The following is a 21,845-nucleotide window of genomic DNA, read 5'->3' as shown; positions in this document are numbered from 1 at the left end:
TTTTCCTTTTGTTCGATTTGTACGAAATATTTTTATTTTAAGTGTTATCATTACATTAAATGAATATTTGTTAAGATACACTTAAAAAAAATAAAAATTTCAATCTAATCAAACAATTTGTCATTGTTTGATTAATTAAATAGAATCAATTAAATTAAAATCCAACTATCGTATTTGAGTTGTTATTAATAAAAGGGTCACAGCCCAACGGGTTTGATTCGGAAAAGATTAGAAAAATCACGGTCGAATGAAAAGGCCCACATCAAAATCCAAGTGATATAATATCTGACCCATTCCTTTAGCTTAACTGGTTTTACTGTTACGTGATAATCTAGAGGCCACCGCCGACTTGCCGAGGAGAGTAAATAAATAAAATCAAAAAAGGAAATACAGAAATTCCCTACATACAAACTCACAGACACCCCTGTTCTCCTGCTCCTTTATATAGCTTTTCGTCATATCTCCACAGGGGCATTTTTGTCTCTCAATTTCCCGTGTGCCCTAATTCGACTTACGCCCAAGCAGATTCAAATAGAGCTCAAGTTAGAAGCAAAAACTCTGAAGCCAGCAAGCCTAGTTTTTCTCCTCCTTTCGCGTATTTTTTAATTTTAGGGCTTTATCTTTGAAATTCGGAGTGATTGGCAATGGGAGTTCCAACGTTCTACAAATGGTTAGCAGAGAAGTATCCGCGTATTCTGGTTGAAGTCCTCGAGGAAGTACCGGTGGTGGCCGACGGCATCTCCATTCCGGTGGATACGAGTAAACCTAACCCTAACAGAATCGAATATGATAATCTTTATCTCGATATGAATGGGATCATTCATCCTTGTTTCCACCCCGAGGACAAAGTACGTAACCCTCTTAACACACTTAACTTACGACTTTGCTTCCAGTATAATGTTTCGTTTGAATCTCCAGAATGAATTCAATTTGGTGATTTTGATTTCATCTCATGCAGTCCTCTCCAAGAACTTTTGAAGAAGTATTTCAGCGCATTTTTGATTACATAGATAGATTGTTTGTTATGGTCCGTCCTCGAAAGCTTTTGTTTATGGCTATTGGTGAGTTGCTATTAACTTTAGGTGGAGCGATACTAAGATACTTTTTAACTTAGAGATAAAGCGTATTTTATATTTATTTGATGATACTAACATTTGATATGGAAAATGACGTAGATGGTGTTGCCCCTCGGGCTAAGATGAATCAACAGCGATCTAGGCGCTTTAGAGCAGCCAAAGATGCTGCAGAAGCGGTATGTTTTCTTATCATTGCTTGGGTATACTATATATTTTTTCTTTTTTCACATGTTAACCTGCATACTGGATGAAATGTTAGACCAGCAAGAATTTTTGGTGTAGGCATTTCATATTCTCAAACGCTTCAGTGAAAGAATTTGTTGCAACAAAAGAGCCAATATGGTAATATTTTGTTCTTCAACTTTCCTTTTGCAGGCAGCTGAAGAAGCACGACTTCGAGAGGAGTTTGAGAGGGAGGGCAAAAGACTTCCTCCCAAAGAGGAAACGCTGCTTTCTGATTCAAATATTATCACGCCTGGAACTTCATTTATGGCTGTTCTGTCAATTGCTTTGCAGTACTATATCCACCTTAGATTAAATTATGACCCTGGTTGGAAAAATATAAAGGTAGTTTCAAAGTTATGGTTCTTTCTATTTTTTGGTTGATTTCTTTTGATATGGTGGATAGTTTTGGCCTTTCCTCTGACTTTCATCTTTTTTAAGGTTATTCTGTCTGATGCCAATGTTCCGGGTGAAGGAGAACATAAAATCATCTCATATATACGGCTCCAAAGGAACCTTCCTGGTTTTGATCCAAATACACGCCATTGCTTGTATGGTTTGGTATACTTCTCCCTCCATTGCCACCATATTGGATTTAAAATTTTTTATAGTTATTTTTGTTGGCCATCTTTACCGGATTAAATTTGTGTACTCTTTTAATTGTTGACTATTGACAGGATGCTGATTTAATTATGTTGGCCTTGGCCACTCACGAAGTTCACTTTTCAATCCTTCGAGAGGTATGATATTTAACATGTAGATATCTACGTTTTGAGAATCGTGTGAAATGTTGATTTAGTAGCTTTACAGCTGAGATATTGTCTTTCTGTTATCGTGCATTCGTGCTTCCTTTTTGCCAAAAGTAAAATGTTTTATGGAAAAATTTCAGGTTATCTTCAACCCTAGAGAAGAAAAATGTATCTTGTGTCGTCAGATGGGGCATAGAGCGGCAGATTGTGAAGGAAAGGTAAAGCGGAAGGCTGGAGAATTTGATGAGGAAGGTGATATAAAGGCTTTTGACAGAAAGCCATACCAGGTAAATCTTTACATTTGAAATAGTGACAATAAAGTCTTTGATAAATTACAACTTGTTATATGCTTTCTTTGCAGTTTCTAAACATATGGACACTCAGGAATTATCTGGAACATGAATTCAGAATCAGTAATCCTCCTTTTGAAATTGACTTCGAACACGTTGTGGATGATTTTATATTCATGTGCTTCTTTGTGGGCAATGATTTCTTACCTCATATGCCTACGCTAGAGATTCGTGAGGTTTGTATGTGGTTGAAGTAATTATTCAACAATTGGCTTTTGTGTTTCTATTAATTTTATGAATGGATTATTAAAAGTTTCATGTATAAAACTGAGGTTTAAGTAGGAAACTTTTTCTCTTTGATTTGTTAATTTACAGGGTGCAATCAACTTGTTAATGACCATATACAAGAAGGAATTTAGAAGAATGGGTGGTTATTTGACCGATGGAAGCAAGGTCCCTGTTATTATCATTTGTGTTGGGTGCAATATTCCAGTCATCTAATTTCATCAGGCACACTTACGCTTTTTACTGCATGTTTTTCATTTCAGCCAAATTTGAGTCGGGTAGAGCATTTTATACAAGCTGTGGGATCCTATGAAGAACAAATATTCAGGAAAAGAGCACAATCACATCAGGTTTGTTGAGTTCAGGTTCAAAATGATTATCTTTAGTTGAAGCAAAATTTCATTCATGTTCTAGGTTTTGACTTCTGTTCATAATTCAAAAGTTTCTGGGAAACTTGCTCATGTTCACTTTTTTTAAAAAAAATGTGACGGACCTTGCCTTGTGGTTTGATATCTCATGTTGCATTTGGTATTTTTTATGTTTTCATTCCTTTATCAATTCTTGTGCAGCCAATGAGATTATTTCCAAACTCTTGTAAACTATCATCATTTGAACCTTGAAACCTGCATCTTGTCTTTTATTTTGTGTGTCAATATTACCTGTGTTTTCACCTAGGTTATAGGCCATTGATCCTTCAATTTTCCAAGAAAGAGCCTCTATGCACACCTTAAATGAATCATCTGATTTGGGGATTCTTGGAATAAATGTATTAAAAATGACTTTTCTTTACAAATGAATTCAATTGTAATTTGTTTTATATTGACACCATACAGCGTCAAGCACATAGAATCAAGAATAGAAAAGCAGAAGTTAGAAGAGGAGATGATGTTGAGCCTAAAGTTGAACCTGATTCTTTTGTTCCAGTTGCTAGATTTAATGGTTCCCGTCTTTCCTCTGGTTCTTCACCTGCACCATTTCAGCAAACAATGGAGTCAAATGGTCAACCGAGCAAAGTGCAACGCTTAAAATCAGGGGCCGCTGTCAGTGCTTCTACTATCAAAACAAAGGATAATATTGAATCAAACATATGTTTTCCTTCTTCAGGAGAGGTACTGTAAATGTGATACTTTTGGCCATTATTTAGGACTCATATTGACTAAACTACGGTTAGGTTTGAGCCTTATTGGCTATAAGTTATGAGTGTCTTAACTATCCTGCTATGTATATTTACTGGACTGTTCTTACATTAAAATGATGGCATCTGTTTCTTTCTCCCCATTTGCATCAGATACATGAGAACAAAGAAGAATTTGAAGCAAAACTGAAGGAGTTTATCCGTGAGAAAACCGATGTTTTTATCTCCAACAATCATGAGGAAGACAAGGTTTTGTAATATGATGTTATCTATTCACGAGTAATTTAGGATTTTTTTATCCAGTTTCTACTAATATTTTGGGTATGGGCAATACTCATTTTTTGAAACTCAACTTGAAATTAGTTGTCTTTTTACATTTCTACATGTATGCTGCATCCACTTGTCTTATCTCTACTTTTCATGTTTAGGCATATTATGCACTCATAAGATCCTCTTGCTAATTTTCTTTTTTTAGAATGTATTCCCTTTTTTAGTCTATAACGTAAGAATCCTAATCTTAGCTTCTTCTATGGTTACTTGCTCCTGTCAGATTAAACTGGGAGAGTCAGGGTGGAAAGAAAGGTATTATCAAGAAAAGTTTTTGGCAAAAACTCCAGAAGAAATGGAAACAGTACGAAAAGATGTTGTGAGTAATTAGTTTTGTTTTTTGAGGACGTTTTATATTATGTTTTTTTATCTGATAATCTTATATGCTAGAGCTTATTTTGTTTAGGTTTTGAAGTTCACGGAAGGTCTATGTTGGGTCATGCACTATTACTATGAAGGGATTTGTTCTTGGAGGTGGTGAGTTTCACTTTTAGCTTCTTCTATCAGTGGCTTTTAAGGGGAATTTTAGCGGGCTTTTGTGTGTGTTTATTTTCCTTCAGGGAATGGTTTATATTACTTTAGTTGGGAAGCGTTCCTCTGTTTGCTTGTCCTTGTTTCCATCATTTATTATTTTTGTGGTGGCTGGATAGAGAGAGAATGAGTGCGATAGGTAAAAGAGAGATTTAGGGAAATTTCAAAAAAGTCCAACGTCTCCAATGAGGAATGGACTATGTTCATTGATAATCTTAGCAAGAGAGTTACGAGAGGTGGTTTAAGGGATCTTTTTAGTCCTTATGGTCAGATTCTAAGAATTTTTATCCTACGTTTTTTAGAGAAACCAAACTATAAGTCTTCAACTTTTGCATTTGTCCAATTTGCTGGTGAAGAAAGTAGAAAGAAGGCAATTCAGTATGTTCATGGTAAGTGGATTGATGGGAGAAGTATCTCGGTAGGGATTGTAAAATATCAAAAGAGTAAGAGGGAAGCTGCTGAAGGGAAGAGGATGGTGGACAACAAGTCAGATAAACAGGAAACTACACAAACCGAGAGGAAAATTGAGTCGGTGAGAAGCTTGAGGGATGGCAGATCTTATAAGGATGTTGTGAATAATGGTCTTAATGAGAGAAGAGAACAAGTTTCAGGGGAGAAATTGGAGTGTATAAAGCAGAATGCAATTGGTGTTAGAAATGTATGGGAGATGCATATTCCAGGAGACCATTCAGAGTAGGTTAAACGATCATTAACAGGGATAATGAAACCTTCTTATGAGCAGGGTTCAATAAAGGAAGCTTTGAAGATCGAGGGAGTGGAAGCTGAGATATCGAAATGGGGTTATGCATGGAATGCTTGCATTATTACTTTCAATACGATTGATGAGCTTACATATGTATGGAAGAATAAGAAAGATGAGTTGTGCTTATGCTTTGATTGGTTGGCTCCGGTTCTGAATGATGAAGGAGTTCCATTGGCCCTTTGTCAGGTAGAGATGTATGGAATGCCTCTATTGTACTGGAATGAGGCATTCATGAAAAAACTTACTGGGAGGTGGGCAAAATTCATTTGTTTTAATGAAGAATCAAAGAGCAGAACAGATTTTTCATTGGCAAAAGTACTGCTCAGAGTGGAAAGTCCATTTGATGTCTCTGATACGGTTACAATTGGATCTTATGGCATATCGTTTAAAGTGAAGATATCTGTGGGTTCTGTTTTTAAAAAACCAGAAGAATTGGTGGGGAAGACAGAGGAGAAATTTTCAAAAATATTGCACAGTGATTATGTCCTATCTGTGCAGGGGGATGGGCAGCGTCCTACTCTGGCAGCAGCTATACCAGGAGATATCAGAGGAGTCCAGGCATAAAGTCTCATCTTGGATGAACAATGGACATAACAATGGACATAACAGTGGTGTGAATGAAGTCAGTAGGGGACAAGTCCCATCGAGTAAGTCACTGAAGAAATTGCTAATTGCGGGCTGTCAGTTTTTATGAAAAATATGATAAATCAGAATGGGAATCACGTGGGGCTGGGATTGAGGGAAACTTTTGAACCGGAGGATAAAGCCCAATCAGATGAAATTGGGGTTGATTTTTCACCAATAAGGAAAATTATCCCTACTGGGCCTGCATTAAATCCTAAGTGGATAGGGGAGAAGAATGATACCGGTAGATTTATTCCCCAGCCCAATAAAATTTCAGTTAATCATAGAGTTGTTGATGAGGGTGCAATTATGTTGGTGAAAGAAAAGACACGGGGAGAGAAAGGAATGTCAAACAGTGAGCAGGAGGTTGATATGGATAAAGAGCAGTATGTTGGCTTGAGAAGTCGAGATTCAATGAATTCTAAAGAGTTAGAGAGGGGTAAAGTTTCTGTTCAGCAGAGGGTTGGTTTAAAGAAGTTGAAAAGGGTCAAGGATGATAATCAGATTGGCCTAAATGAGGGTAGCTCTTCCAGCTCATGTGTAAGGCGAGATTCTGTGAATCAAGATGGAATTAGTTCAGAGCTAATTATGGATGGTCAGATCAAAAGAAAGGAGATTAGTTTGTACTCTTCCAAAAATCATGTTCAGTTTCTTCATCGGGCAAAAAGTTTAAATAATCAGAGGCTAAGAATTGCTCCACGTCGTTCAGGTAGTGTATGCTCAGAGGGGGAAGTGTCAATCAGTTTTTTTGATAGAGTTTATAGAAGGGTGTATAGAAGTATGGTCAGGGAATCTTTGGAACAAGTCAGATCGTCCTCAAAGTCTTCCCACTCTTCTGTTAAAGCTGCGAAAGAAGCGGTTACAACTAGGGAAGTTTGTAATATGTTGGGGATTACTTTCAGGGCAACATTTATTAGAAGAGGAGATTATGAAGATGGAAAAGTAGGGGTCTACGAAAGAAATGGAGTAATTTAGTCTTCCTATTGAGGGGTTTTAAGATTTAATATTCCAATGTCAAATCTTAAAATTATTTCATGGAACATAAGGGGTTTAGGGAGAAAGGAAAAAATAAGAGCAGTAGCTCGACTAGTAAATAGGAATAAACCAGTTTTCTTATTCCTACAGGAGACGAAACTGAATCAATGCTTTAATGGGCTAAGAAGATTAGGGGGTAAGATGTTACAAGGTGAATGTTTTTATCCAGCTGATGGGTCTGCAGGAGGGTTGATGTGTTTATGGAATGAATTTTTTTTTTCAAGTTATAAGAGAAGAAAAGAACAGTAGATTTATGGCAATATCAGGGATGTTCAAGTTGTATAAGTTTGAGTGTGTATTAATTAATGTGTATGGCCTGTCTGTTGAGGAAGAAAAGTAGGAGTTCTTTAGGGAGTTGTTGAGTTTTGTGTCAAACTTAAACCTTCCAGTATGCATAGGGGGTGATCTGAATGCTTATCTTAATCCAACAGAGAAATAAGGAGTTGCTTAGAATTGGCATGCCATAGATCTGCTCAGATCTTTTGTTCAACAAACAAACTTCATTGGCCTCCCTTTATTAGGAGGTATGTGCACTTGGTGCAACAATAGAGAGTCTCATACGTGGGTAAAATTGGATCGTTTTCTGGTGAGTAGCAATTTTTTACAGAGTTTCCCTAAATTGATACAACGAATACTACCCAAATCTCTATCGGAGCATAATCCTGTTGTGCTGGAAGAAGATGGGTAGAACTGGGGCCCCAAACCTTTTAGATTTTTTATTTATCTATTAAAGGAAGAAGGTTTCGATAATTTGGTTGAAAATTCCTTGGCTGATTGGAAGAAGAATAAGGGAGGTAGGGGAATTTTTAACATGTTAAAAGGTACTAAAAAGAAGATGAGTTGGTCCAACAGTAAACATATTGGGATCTCAGAGTCTATTTCAGAAATTGATTGCAAAATAAATGAATTGGAATTGAAGTCACCTACCTTTTCTCCTCAGGATAGGGACCGTTTACTGTTTTTCAGAAGTGAGCTACGGAGACTGCACAGAATAGAGGAAAGCATTTGGCGCCAGAAGTCTAGAGTAAGGTGGGTCAAAGAGGGAGACAGGAACACGAGGTTTTTCCATTTAAGTGCCTTGAACAGAAACAGAATTAATACCATTAATGCTTTGAAGGTGGATGGTGTGGAATTGACAGACACAGTTCAGATTAAGTCTCATGTCTCTGAGTATTTCAAAAAAGCTTACAATACGATTTCTACGCTGGAAGTGGGAGAAATTGAACTTGTTTTTGCAAAGCTATCAGCTAAGCAAAGGGATCGTCTCAAGGATATTTTTTCAGAACAGGAAGTTTGGGAAGCAATTTCTTCATCAGCTAGTGATAAAGCCCTTGGATCAGATGGTTTTATTATGGGATTTTTCAAGAAATATTGGCCTATGTTAAAGGAGTAGATCATGAAGTTATTTTTCGACTTTTATAGTGGAAGAAAATGGGACCACGGGGTTAATCATGCATTCATCTCCCTGATCCCTAAGAAACTTAATCCAGAAAGTTTAGAAGACTACAGGCCAATTAGCCTTGTTGGCAGTTTATACAAGATCATTTCAAAAGTTCTATCCAAAAGGATGGTTTCTTGTATAAAAGACTTGGTTAGCCCTTATCAGTTCGCATTTATTCCTGGTAGGCAATTGCTAGATTGTGCATTCCTAGCTAATGAAGGTATAGACTACTGGAGGAAGCAAGGTAGGAAGGGGGTAGTATTCAAAGTTGATTTTCGAAGAGCTTATGATACGGTGGAATGGCCGATTCTCCTTAAATTAATGAAAGCTATGGGTTTTGGGGAGAAATGGGTTTCTTGGATTGCTTATTGTCTATCTTCTGCATCAATTTCGGTTCTAGTAAATGGTTCTCCTACTAAGGAATTTCTAATGGCAAAAGGGTTAAGACAAGGTTGTAGTCTTTCCCCTCTATTGTTTAATTTAATTGGTGAACTCCTACATCTAATGTTGATTAAAGCTTATGATTTGGGACTGTTTCATGGGTTTGATATCGGTAGATCAGTTAATCCTTTCCAATTGACTCACCTACAGTTCGCCGATGACCTTATTCTATTCTGCCATGACTCCCTTATATCTAGAATATCAAAAGAGTGCTGAGGATTTTTAGTTTAATGACAGGGTTGCACCTTTCTAAGAGTAAACTGTTTGGTATAAATGTTGAAGCTGCTACCTTAAATGAATGGGCGACTGATATTGGCTGCTCAGTGAGTTGTTTTCCTATGGATTATCTTGGCTTACCTATAGGTGCAAAGAAAAACTCTGAAATACTTTGGGAGCCGGTTTTACAGAATTTTAATAATAAGTTAGCTGGTTGGAAGGCTTCTTCACTGTCAATGGCGGGCAGATTGGTGCTTATAAAATCGGTATTATCTTCGTTACCGATTTTTTTCTTATCCATTTTTAAAATGCCGCTCAAAGTAGGCAGAAAATTAATACATCGATGGCTAACTTTCTTTGGGGGAAGGATCAAACAAAGCCGTATGCACTGGGTTAGCTGACAGGCAGTTTGTAAACCTTTAGAGGATGGTGGCTTGGGAGTTTTGGATTTGAATATCACAAATAGGGCTTTGCTGGGTAAATGGGTGTGGAAATTTGCAAATGAAAAAAGAATCCCTTTGAAAAATGGTTATATGCAGCAAACACAATGTTAGTACATTATCCCTGTCAATTTCCAACGTTGTTTCAACTCAAGACTCTTGGATTTGGAAAGGAATTGTGAACAACTATTTGCAAAATGATGACATTGGAGGATGTTTGAGGTCTTATACTAGGACTCAATTGGGAAATGGCAAGTCTATTTCGTTTTGGAATGATGTATGGGTCAATGACTTACCCTTGAAGACTCAATTTCCCAGGATCTTTGCATTATCAAATAATAAAAGGGGTAAGGTGGTAGATTTTGGTTGCTTTGATGTAAATGGATGGGTGTGGAATGTTCAAACTAGAAGAAACTTATGTGATTGGGAATTGAACCAATGGGTCGATCTAATGGCAACACTAAACTGTTTTAATTTATCTGATTCAATGGAGGACTTTCTTTCTTGGTCTGGGAAGGGGGACGGTCTGTTCTCAGTGAAATCCTGTAGGTTGGCATTATCAAATAGTCCTGAGTTTCTTTTTTCTTGGAAAAGATGGGTTTGGTCAGGTTTGGCTCCTCCTAGAGTAGAAACCTTCCTTTGGCAAATCATATACAAAAAATTGGCAGTCAAAATAGAGCTGAAGAAAAGGGGGTTCCTATGGAAGACGTCCTATGTCCACTTTGTAAAAAGAATAAAGAAACAGTCCAACATCTTTTTATCTCATGTTCAGTTGCAGGGGATCTTTGGAACAGATTTTTAAGGATTTGGGACATTTATACAGCTTTGCCTAATGATCCACAAGTTTTGTTAAGTTCATGGTCTGAATTAAAGAAAAATTCGCACATATGGAAATTCATCCCGGGAATAGTTCTTTGGTCTATTTGGAAAGCAAGGAATTCAATTGTGTTTGATAATTTTAGCCTTGATATAACCTCTCTTCTTCCTAATAAGATTTAGGTTGGCTAAATGGTTTCTAGCTAAGGTTCCCCGTATCCAAATACAAGTTGATTTGTTGGTAGGGGACCCCTCTCTTGCAGACAGGTTTGGTTATCAGAATGTTCATAGAAATTTGATACAAAGTTGGCATCTTCCCCCAGCAGGTTTTTATAAATTTAATGTTGATGGGGCTGTCAAGTTTGATGGGTTGGTTGGTGGAATTGGAGGTATTTTGAGAGACTGTAATAGTATCATTTTATCAACTTTCTCTGCTTGTATTGGTCCAGGCCCTGCTCCGTTGGCTGAGTTGAAAGCTATTAAGAAAGGCTTAGACATTTTTCTATCATCAGATTGGGCTGTAAAGGAAAGACTGATCTTAGAAAGTGACTGCAAATATGAATTAGATTGGATTTTGTTGCCTAATTCTGTCCCTAGTTTCTTCAGTTCCCTTGTTTTGGATATTGTGTCCTTAGTGCTAGAGAGGGCAGTTATTATTAGATGGATTCCTAAGGGATGTAATTGGGAGGCAGATAAATTAGCTAATGATGGGATCGGTTGATTGTAAGGGTATTTGTATAGGGTGCTTTAAGGATTATAGTTTTATTCTGATGCCCTAAATGTATTGGTGTACATTATTGTAATAGTTTATCTATTCAATAAATTGAGGCACTCTTTTCCTCCTTCCGCTAGTTACTCTTTCTAGAGTTAACTAAGAGGGAGGTTTTTAATGAGGCCTATTATTCCTATAAAAAAAATATTGTTTTTAGATTCACTCATCTTATTCCTTTCCAGATCTGACGATGTTGATTTTCTTTTCAGCCTTACTGTACTTTGGTTTGGTGAGGTTGATTTGTTGATCAGGATTTCATATTTCCACTTTAGTAGCATCATTCTATGAGTAATCAACGTGCTGCCATTGAATTTTGTTGTTTCAGGTTTTATCCTTATCATTATGCACCCTTTGCATCTGATTTAAAGGACCTTGCCCAACTGGGTATTCAGTTTGAGCTGGGCTCCCCTTTCAAACCATTTAATCAGTTATTGGGGGTTTTTCCTGCTGCAAGGTACTGTTCCTCGTTTCAACTGTGTTCTCTTTGTAAGTTTCTGAGCCAGTGAAATACTAATGATAATTTGCTTTGCAGTTCCCATGCACTTCCTGAACAATATAGGAAATTGATGGCTGATCCAAATTCACCCATTATTGATTTTTATCCAACTGGTATGCAATTTTGCAAAATGAACGTCACATTTATTTCTTAATTTCATCCATAAGATCTGAAATTGTAACTCAACTTTTCTATCAGATTTTGAAATTGACATGGATGGAAAGCGGTTTTCATGGCAGGTAAGTTTTTATCTTTTACTCTCATTTGGTTTAGTATCATATGCCGAGTGATTTATTGAAGATTTTTATCTATTTTGTTGTTGCTTCCTCAAGGGTATTGCAAAATTGCCTTTCATCGACGAAGAGCGACTTCTTGCAGAGGTTGCGAAAATAGAACACACTTTGACGGTAGGACACTATAATCATCATTGTTCATGTGTGTCTTCTCCTTTGTTAAATCTATTTGTTCTTCCAAAAATTGTTCCTGCTGTGCTCTAAATGCTACAAACTTATGCAGGAGGAAGAAGTTCGAAGAAACAGTACAATGTGCGACATGCTTTTTGTGGCGGCCTCACATCGTCTCTCAGAACAAATCTTATATCTCGACAGTCGGTGTAAACAATTGACAGTAGGGCAACAAGCTCCGGTCGACAAAGTCAAACCCGATTTGAGGTTTGTGTAGGAAAAAACTTAATCACCATGCTTTCATATTTCTAGATTATGCCTCCTCTTCCCTTTTATTTGGTAATTTGTTCCAAGTGCTGTTTAAATTGTTGTTTGAATTAAGGTTAGTCTGTCGAATCTATTAGTCTTATCTTTTTCTTTGAATTCACTGCAATGCTGCTAGGATTAAATGGAGAACTTAGCAATTTCTGAATTGTTGGTTTAATCAGTACTCTTAATGTGCTTTAAATCTTAGCAATTTCTGAATTGTTGGTTTGTCCTTAATGCGATCTTTGTTATGTTGACTGCACATTTCTTTCACAGCAGATTCAAATTGCAACATTTTTGGATGGGAAAGTTAATGCTGATATATGTATTTCTGTTTTTGTTAGAAATGATAGAAGCTACAGGGTCATTTGCCATGTTGTTATTGTTGGACTAGTTGTGATTCATAGTCCTCTTAATCTTAATACTGGTTGGTCTGCTGGTTTTTCTGTTTTTGTGTTGAGACTTGTCAGTTCACAAGTAGCTCAGCAATTATCTGGAATGATGGTCTTGTAGCATAATTAGAAGATTACTTTTAATTAAAGAAATGCCCCACCATTTTATTCTGATTTATTTAGGGATTCCTGCAGTGATGGGATGAATGGTTACATATTCCCTTGTGCTGGGGACTCTCACCCACCTATATTCAGGTCTCCAATCAAGGACATGGAAGATATATTGGCCAATGAAGTCATGTAAGTTTCAGTTTGACTATGCATGGGACTGGTCATTAAATAAAGATATATTAATGGCTGTTTTGGCTTTCTGCTTTCCAGGTGTTGTATGTATAGAACTCCAAAAGCTCATAAACATATCCCCCGACCTCCTGCTGGAGTTGCATTACCTCCTAAGGTACAGAGCTTAGTTCTCTACTTAATTGTAGGTGTAATCGTTTTTCAGAAACTTCCTTTCAAAGTAATGTTGTATCACCTGTAATTTGATCTTGTCTTGCCTGTTCTGTATTATCTGAACGTAGCAACTGATCGAGTCATTAAAATATTCTTGGGTATGATCAAATATTTTGAAGCCGCAGCTGTTTTTATAACTTTGTTAATATGACATATGAACAATTGACTTTGGCTGTGCTGACTTGAACATAGTCCTCAAGAAGTTTATTGCTTCACAATCAACAAATTTTGGGTGTTATTATCCGCTCCCTGTATTTGGAGAACAGTCTCCACATACATGTCTACAATATTCTTAAGAAAAGTCATGCAGGAAACCAATATTATGCTTTTTTTGTTGACAAAAGATAATCAAAAGGAGAAAGAATTTGAGATGACTTTTGTGAGGAACTTCAACAAATGGGAAACTATTCTTATCGTGGGTGATTTAGTTGTATTTTTATTGATATTTTTATCGATATTTTTATCAATGTGTTTCAGTTTGTGCAACTTGGTGATTTAACATATTCTTGCTGTGGGCAATTTAGTTATTGTTTTTATTGATATATTTAGCAATGTGCTTCAGATGGTGCAACTGAGTGATTTAGATTCCAAACCTGTATTATGGCATGAAGATTCTAGTAGGAGACCTTGGGAAAATGGAAGATCTGCAGTTCGGTTTACGGTGGAAAGGTCAATGTTCAAATGTTGCGTGTATATATATATATATATATATATATATATATTGTTCTAGATCTTCACTTTTTATTGGCATAGAGTTTATCCTTTAGGTTTTTCTTGGTTGAGTGGAAAAGTGAAAAATATATTGAGTGTGCAGTGTGCTTGGTAGGAATGAAATGAGAGGGATAATCATTTTTCATTTTATGTAAAAACAAATCATTCCAAATTGGAATGGTAAAGAGGGGAGAAAATGTGAGAGATGCAAGTTATTCAAAATTATGTTTTTTTAATTAAAAATATCTTTCCTTTCTTTGTTTAACTGTACCAAAAAATTTATTTGCGTTCATCGCTTGGTAGGGTTAAACAATGAGAGGAGAAATTAAGCTTTGAAGAATAAATATTTTGGACTAACTCACATCCCCGTGTTTTCCTTTCAAATTGAAATGATTTGTCTTCACACATGAGGATAGAAAATGACCCCTCGTTTTCTTTCCTACCAAACACTCAATTTATTTTCTTCTTTTTTTCACGCCCTCCCATTTTTCCAGGTTTTACCTGGTTGGAAAGTGGAAAGAAAATAAATTTTGAATGTGTTTGTTAAGGAAGAAAACTAAGGGGAAAGAAAATGAGGGGTAATTATTGTTCACCTTCATGTGTAAAAATAAATGTCAATTTGGAAGGAAAAGAAGATAGAAAATATGAGAGATGTGAGTTAGTTCAAGATATATATTTTTTTAAAGCTTAATTTTATTGTTTCTATGCAAACTACATTTTCCTTCAAGCACACCAATAAAAAGAAAAAAATCATCTTTCACTTTTTTGCTTTTAATTTTCATTTTTTTTTCAATTTTCTTTCCACCCTATCAATCAAAACTTTAGTTCCAGAAAGCAATATTGGTTTACGTTTGTGTTTTGATTTTTGTTTCAGGCATAACCCTCCGGAATCTATTTCTGGCCGTAAGCTTGGGGAGTTATCACACAGACTTATTGCTAAAAGCTTGTTGAAAGTGGATCGTAATGGATTTAGTGATGATAAGCAGGCTCTGCCACTATCAATTAGTACTGCTCCCTACATACCACATGTAAATAATAGGTCTCAGGACCAGGAGGGTAAGAGGAGAGAAGATAAGAAGAGTAGGCCAGCTTCTAAACCAGTTTCTCGTGGAAGTTACCCTTTAACTCGGAGTCGGACTAGGATAGCTCCTCCTGAACAAGATTCTCGTAGTCGGACAAGAACAGCTCCTGCTAAACAAGACAAATCTCATGCAGGTTACCCTTCATCACAGAATCATCCGTTGGATTTTCCCAATGCCCAGATTTATCATCCTTATCCAATATATATTCCTGCAAATTATTTGCACTACCCTTCTGGACATCACCAGAATGGTGGAATGAGGCTCGTAACCATGCCTATGGCACAAATGTCAACTGTGGCTGGTCCATATCCTTCTCTTCCAAGTGGTAACTATGGTAAAAATACAAGGTACCAGGCACATTTACATAGCAATTATCCACAGTGGGGTGGTGTTATAATGGCCCCGCAGGGAAACCTTAATGGCTCGGCAGCTATCCCTCTTCATCACCCTCATCATCTTCATCTTGTTAATCAGGGGGGGAACCCGTTTTCTGTGTTAGGCATGAATAGGAAGTAGAAGCAAAACCCTGCCCCGCCTGTTTAGTTCAAAACACTAGAAGACCCTCTCCCTTGCTATTAGCTTTTGATTTTTGAATTTGTTGCAAGATGATTGAAGAAGTCTATTAATGTTTATTTTTTCCTTGAGAAAAAATTATTCGATTTGGTTGTTTTGGCTGGGTGATCGGAATTTTGATTCTGGTATTAGTTATATGTTTGCTGGGTTAATGCTTCGGTAATATTTGGAAACCCTCCCACTCATCATTAAAAAATAATTGGCAGTGCTTTTTTTATTTTTTGTCAAGTTCTTAAATAAGTAAATAGTTATTAAATATTTTTTCTAATATTGTATTGATTATTACTCCTTTTTCAACCGTAAACCACGAGACTGCAATTAACGGAGGTATACATAATCATATACAAGTAGGAAAAACGTATTTCTGCTAAAACTGAGTTTATGACAGATCTGTTATCTGGTTCTGGCCATCCAACGTAATTGATGAAGTATATTTTATATTAATATTTACATATAATGTTTTCATTTAAAAAATTGTTTAAGTGATGGAATCAAATTATGTTAAATTTATTATGATTATGAAAACCTATAAATGCAATTATTATATATACAATTAGGGGTGACTGTCGAGAAGTTGAATAAAAAAATGTAGTTATTTAAATTTACTAGTCTTATTTTATAATTCGAAGTCAATTTAATTTTTTTTTTTGAGTTTATAAAATTTGAGTCGAGTCGGGTTTTTTTTTAAGTTCAATTATAAATATTTATAATATTAAAATATTATTTTATTTTAATATATATATATATATATGTTAATAAATTTAACTAAACTACTAACTAATCACCTCACTAAATCTAACATATATTTAATTTTAAAAATCAATCCACTAACTACTAAAAATTTAAATGATGTTTTTATAACTATATATAATATATATTTATTCTATTTTTTTAATTTGGTATACATATATCATATAGAGTTGAGGGATTTTATTTAATCTTGAAAATCAATCCACTAACTACTAAAAATTTTGAGTCATTCGAGTTACTATTTGAGTTATTCTAATTGAATTTTACAATTCAATTTGAATTTGAAATTTTTTCAAGTCGAGTTTATAAAATTGTAACCCGAAATCAATTCAAATCAAATTCTTTTGAGATAATTTTTCAAATCGAATAGAGTTTTATTCGCATAATATAATCGGATAATTTTATTCAATCGAATGGATTGACCTCATCGTATGTTGATACTTGAGAACTATTACTTGTTTTTGGGCCTTTTGCGAATGGAATCTTGCAATTGGGGCCTTGAAAAACGAAACACTTCCTAAAAGTAGTAGTAAATGGAAAAGAGACTCTCATACATAAATAATGGTAGTCACTGAATGGATGTGTTAACACTACATGATACGTACAAAAGAAAGCCACCACAAAATGCACGTGTGCAGCACCCAATGGCCGGGCATTGATTTTTGGCTACTTTTCATTTAATTAATGAGAATTCCGATCTGTAATATACTCCAATATTTTTATAATTAATTAATTCATATTATTATAAATTAAACATTATAAAATTCATTGTGGAAACCATCTTCTTAATTTATTTTATTTTATTTTATTTATATTAAAATTTATACTTTGGATCTTATTTTAAATTTGATCTTGTTAGATCAATTAATTGATGGTTCTTTAATATAATAATATTATTAAATAGATTTTACACAATTCTTTTGTGAATTTTCTTTATTATTACTTTCACCGATTATGATATGTAATATTTGCATTTTTGGGCCATGAATAATACTTGCATATATTAAAGCGTAAAATATATGGTAGTCATTGAATTTTTAAGGTATTTTTACTTTAATCATTAAATTTTTAATTCACATTCATTAGGGTCATTGTAATTTGTTATCGTTAAAAGATATCGATGTGGCACGTTAAAAATATTTTATAAAAAAGCTCTAATTTTTCAATATTCCATCCATTGCAAAAATTGATTTTCCAATAGTAGAGAGGCTCTATTTAGCCAAAAGAATAGCATATGGGCTCTGGTGGTTAAGGCAGACACTTTGCGGGTGAATTGGGTTGATGCATATGTGTTCAAGGGGAGAAATTTGATGGACTTCCCGGTTCCTAAAACTTGTGGCTGGTTTTGGAGGAGATTATTGGGGTTGCGTGATATAACTGGTCAGTTTATAGACCGTTATACTAGACGTTGGGTGATGCGTGAGATGTTTGAAGTAAAAGTTGTCTAGCAGAGGTAAGAAGGAAACAGGGGCAGATTCAGTGGGCAAGTCTCATTTGGTTCCCTCTCTATATTCCTAGGAATGTTGTTATAGCTTAGTTTCCTTCGTTAGACAGGTTGCCCACTAGAGATAGATTGTGCCGGTAGGGTGTCGAGGTTGAAGGCGAATGCTATTTTTGCACCACTGCTCCATAAATAAGAGATCATGTTGAGTGTAGAAAAGTTAGTTAAATATTGTTATGTAGTTAGGAGTTAGTTAGGGGTTGGTTAGAAGCACTTACCTTAGTGTTAATACTATATATGTCTGTAATTTGATACATTTGTTAATATGATTGATTATAAGCATTTTCAACATGGTATCAGCCTAATTTCGGTCCTTCCATTTTTTGTTTCTTTTGTTTTGTGGCACTCTCTTTTGTTTTCTTTTCATTCTACTCACTTCCGGTTAATTACACATTTTTCCCCAATTCCCTCTTCTCTCAAAAATGCCTTCTGCCGAGGAGATCGATTTCACTCACCTGTTATACCTACATCCGTCCGACATGCCTGGGCTTCTACTCGTCTCTCAACCGCTAGTTGGCTTAGACAATTAAAGTATTGGAGCTGTTTAATGAAGATTGCATTGCTCTCCAAGAACAAGCTAGGGTTTATTGATGGCTCTTGTCAGCATAGCGATTACAGTAACGCTTTGCAGGTTCAATGGGATAGGTGTAATACTGTCATTTTATCTTAGATTCTAAATGTTGTTAGCAAAGATTTGTCAGCTGGGCTGGTATTTGCCTCCAGTGCTGCTTCTGTTTGGAACGATTTGCATGAGAGGTTTGATAAGGTCGACAGCTCTCGTATATTTTTTTTGCATCGAGAAATCGCTACACTTTGTCAAGGCGAATCTACTATTTATGGTTTCTTCACTCGTTTGAAGATGTTATGGGATGAATATGAGTCCTTGATTCCATTCACTACTTGTGATTGTGAAGTTTCCCAGCAGAACATGAAACATCTCGTTCAGCAGAAACTATTTCAGTTCTTGATGGGTTTAAATGACTCTTATTCAGCAATTTGGAGTCAGATTTTGCTCATGCAGCCTTTGCCAACAGTGAATCAAGCTTATTCTATGTTGATTCAAGAAGAATTACAGCGATCTCATCTATCTATAGCTGCTGCACCTGATACGATAGCCTTGTTCTCTAATTCTACTGCTTCTTCTGAATGCAAAAGGTTCTCTAGAAATTGTGATTACTACAAGATTAAAGGTCACAAGAAATATCAGTGATATCGTTTAGGATTTCCTTCGAATTACAAGTTTACTAAAAAGAAAGGAGTTTCAAGTGTTGTGGCAAATTCTAGTGTTTCTGTTGAATCTATGTCTACTTTCACTCGTTCTAATTCTGTTCCTTCTGCTCCAGTGTTTACTCAAGAATAGTATGATCAGATTCTGCAGCTATTGAACAAGTCACATTCTGCAAAATCTGCTGTTAATCTTGCAGGTATATTTGCTAACAGTTCCCTACATTTTAATGCTTCACTTAAATGGATTGTTGACACAGGAGCTACAAACCATATTATATTTTATTTAAAGAGCTTGGATTGTCTCATTCCTTGTGATTCTTTCACACGTTTCATACATCTTCCTGATGGTAAAAGTGTTCCTGTTACTCACCTTGGTTCTTGTTCTCTTACTTCAGAATATAAACTTGAAAATGTCCTATTTGTTCCACAGTTTACTTTCAGTATCTCGGCTTACTCATGACCCTGGTTGCTTCCTCACCTTTTATCCTGATTTTTGTCTCCTACAGGATCTCTGTACTGGAAAAATGAAGGGGATTGGTAGGGCGTCTAGAGGCTTGTATTTTATTTAGTCCCATTCTTTTTATTTTGGTTTGTCTGTTCTTCAACCTTCTGCTTTGAATCAGTTTTCCTTTACTGCTTCTTATAAGGCTTCTGCCAAAACTGATACTTGTATTTGGCATGTTAGATTAGGGCATGCTGCCTTTTTTAAGATGAATAAAATATATTGTTTGCAAACTGTTAAATTTTAGCAAGATTTGATTCAAAAGTATTATGATTGTCCTTTAACTAAACAAGCTAGATTATTTTTCCATGTGAGTACTTCTAGGTCATCTGTCCCATTTCAGCTTATTCACATTGACTTATGGGGTGCATATAGAGTTTCTACACATAGTGGTCATAGATTTTTTAACTATTATTGATGATCACACTAGGATGACTTGGTTATATCTGTTGAAGCATAAGAATGATGCTCTTTCATCTCTAAAACATTTTCTTTCTTTGGCTCAAACTCAGTTCTCTGCTTTAGTTAAAATAATTAGGAGTGACAATGGCTCTAAATTTTTTAATTCTGAGTGTTCCCCCTTCTTTTCTTCTCTTGGTCTTGTTCATCAAAGCTCTTGTGTTGGCACTCCATAATAAAATAGGGTTGTTAAAAGAAAGCATAGATATATTTTAGAGGTTACTCGAGCCTTACGTTTTCAATCTAATGTCCCTCTTAAATTTTGGATTGAGTGTGTACTTACTGCTTGTTACATCATTAATAGGTTTTCATCTTCTGTGGTTAAATGGAAAACACCATTTGAGATGCTTTATCATAAACCACCAAATTTGTCTCATCTCAAATTGTTTAATTGTTTATGTTTTGCAACTAAGCCAAACTATAGGGATAAGTTCTCATCAAAAGTTATTCCTTCTGTGTTCTTTGGTTATTCTGCTACTAAAAAGGGTTACATTCTCTTCAACCTTGAGTTGAAAACCTTTTTTGTTAACCGAGATGTTATCTTTCATAAAGATATATTTCCTTTTAAATTTGTTTCTTCTAATCATTCTTTTTTTCCTCCTCACCCTGATATCTCTGACTCTGATTTTCTGCAACCCTTATTTCCTTCACTAATTAGTTCAACTTCTCCTTCAGATTATGTTTTACCTTCAGCTTCTTCAGAAGTTTCTATCAATCCTTCATCCACTAGTTCAGCAGATCTTCCTAATGCTTCAACAGATATAGCTCCAGACATTATTCCTCAAGCTTCTGTTCCTATATTGAAAACATTTTTGTGTTTCGATATAACAAATTAAGTTTAAATGAATTTTAAGATTTTACAAAATATTTTCTAAGTATATTCGATTTAATTAATTGAATATCAAATTATTACTCCAAGTCTTTCAAGATCAAATTCAAACCTTACTAAATATGTAAAATTATGTTTTATACTTAAACTATTTTTGAAACAATTTTCATAAAGTATTTTTGAACCAAAATCAAGCCTAAAATCAATTTATCAAAGTGATGCACTGATGCACCAATCCATGTATCGATGCACCATGAATTAAATTGAACATCGAATGCATTTCATGCATTGATACACATACCATGCACCGATGCACTGAGAATTTTATGAAAACATCGAATGCATTTGATGCATCGATGCACATACCATGCACCGATGCACTGAGGATTTTATGAAAACATCGAATGCACTTGATGCATCGATGCACTCTTAGTGTACCGATGCACTAAGGGTTCAACGGTCAAAATATTTGAATTTTACACTGATGCACCGATGCACCATGGGTATGCATCGATGCACTGACGCTCCCAACTGAATTTATTAATTTTTTTCACACTTAAACGGCTATATTGACTCCACTAAGCATCCCCAACATTTAGAATCATTTGAAAGTGTATTTAAACAAGCTTAGAAGCCATTGATCAATAACAAGAAACAACAATCAACAAGTATTAAGAGAGAATCAAAGAGAAAGCATCAATCCTCAAGTTTGAGCATTTCAAGCCTATTTTTCATTCAATATTTATTTTGCTTTCAAGAACACTACTTGTACTCAATTGTATTCATTTTTTAGTGTTCTTTTCTTTGTTCTAGAATTGTGCAAACAATCTACCTTGTGAGGATTTCCTTGTAAGTTTGCAAATTTGTAATATTCTCTTTGAGAAAGAGTGTTCTCAAGAATTGGGGTATATTCTTGAGGGAGTTGTAAGTTTATCTC

At 35.4% G+C, this 21,845-nt stretch overlaps 1 protein-coding gene across 2 annotated transcripts; it reads left to right on the top strand.

Annotated features, from left to right (window-relative positions):
- Positions 1-417: 417 nt before the first annotated feature.
- On the top strand, positions 418-15,748 carry LOC120114696 (5'-3' exoribonuclease 3-like). 2 transcript variants are annotated; one of them, XM_039135517.1, is made up of 23 exons: positions 418-848; positions 959-1,061; positions 1,176-1,252; positions 1,452-1,643; positions 1,740-1,859; positions 1,976-2,038; positions 2,188-2,334; positions 2,409-2,573; positions 2,713-2,790; positions 2,886-2,972; positions 3,456-3,731; positions 3,911-4,006; positions 4,308-4,403; positions 4,491-4,561; positions 11,489-11,617; positions 11,696-11,772; positions 11,858-11,898; positions 11,992-12,066; positions 12,176-12,330; positions 12,945-13,061; positions 13,143-13,218; positions 13,837-13,943; positions 14,860-15,748. In XM_039135517.1, exons 1-23 carry the CDS (start codon positions 645-647, stop codon positions 15,581-15,583), a joined length of 3,276 nt encoding a protein of 1,091 aa, XP_038991448.1. In that variant the 5' UTR covers positions 418-644; the 3' UTR covers positions 15,584-15,748. The 2 variants fall into 2 exon arrangements, with proteins under 2 accessions (XP_038991448.1, XP_038991449.1); XM_039135518.1 differs by having other exon boundaries at positions 645-848; positions 12,957-13,061.
- Positions 15,749-21,845: the final 6,097 nt, after the last annotated feature.

The sequence above is a fragment of the Hibiscus syriacus genome, unplaced genomic scaffold, assembly GCF_006381635.1.
Source record: "Hibiscus syriacus cultivar Baekdansim isolate YM2019G1 unplaced genomic scaffold, ASM638163v2 tig00110239_pilon, whole genome shotgun sequence".
NCBI lineage: Eukaryota > Viridiplantae > Streptophyta > Magnoliopsida > Malvales > Malvaceae > Hibiscus > Hibiscus syriacus.
The sequence above is the reverse complement of the archived record's forward strand: the minus strand, read 5'-3'. Positions and strand labels throughout refer to the sequence as shown.

Excerpts from the sequence above, each read along its gene's own strand:
- LOC120114696 (XM_039135517.1), top strand. The coding sequence starts at position 645 with ATGGGAGTTCCAACGTTCTACAAATGGTTAGCAGAGAAGTATCCGCGT. Across the intron at positions 13,062-13,142 it reads ATATTGGCCAATGAAGTCAT|GTGTTGTATGTATAGAACTC; the intron begins GTAAGTTTCAGT and ends TCTGCTTTCCAG. Across the intron at positions 13,944-14,859 it reads GTTCGGTTTACGGTGGAAAG|GCATAACCCTCCGGAATCTA; the intron begins GTCAATGTTCAA and ends TTTTTGTTTCAG.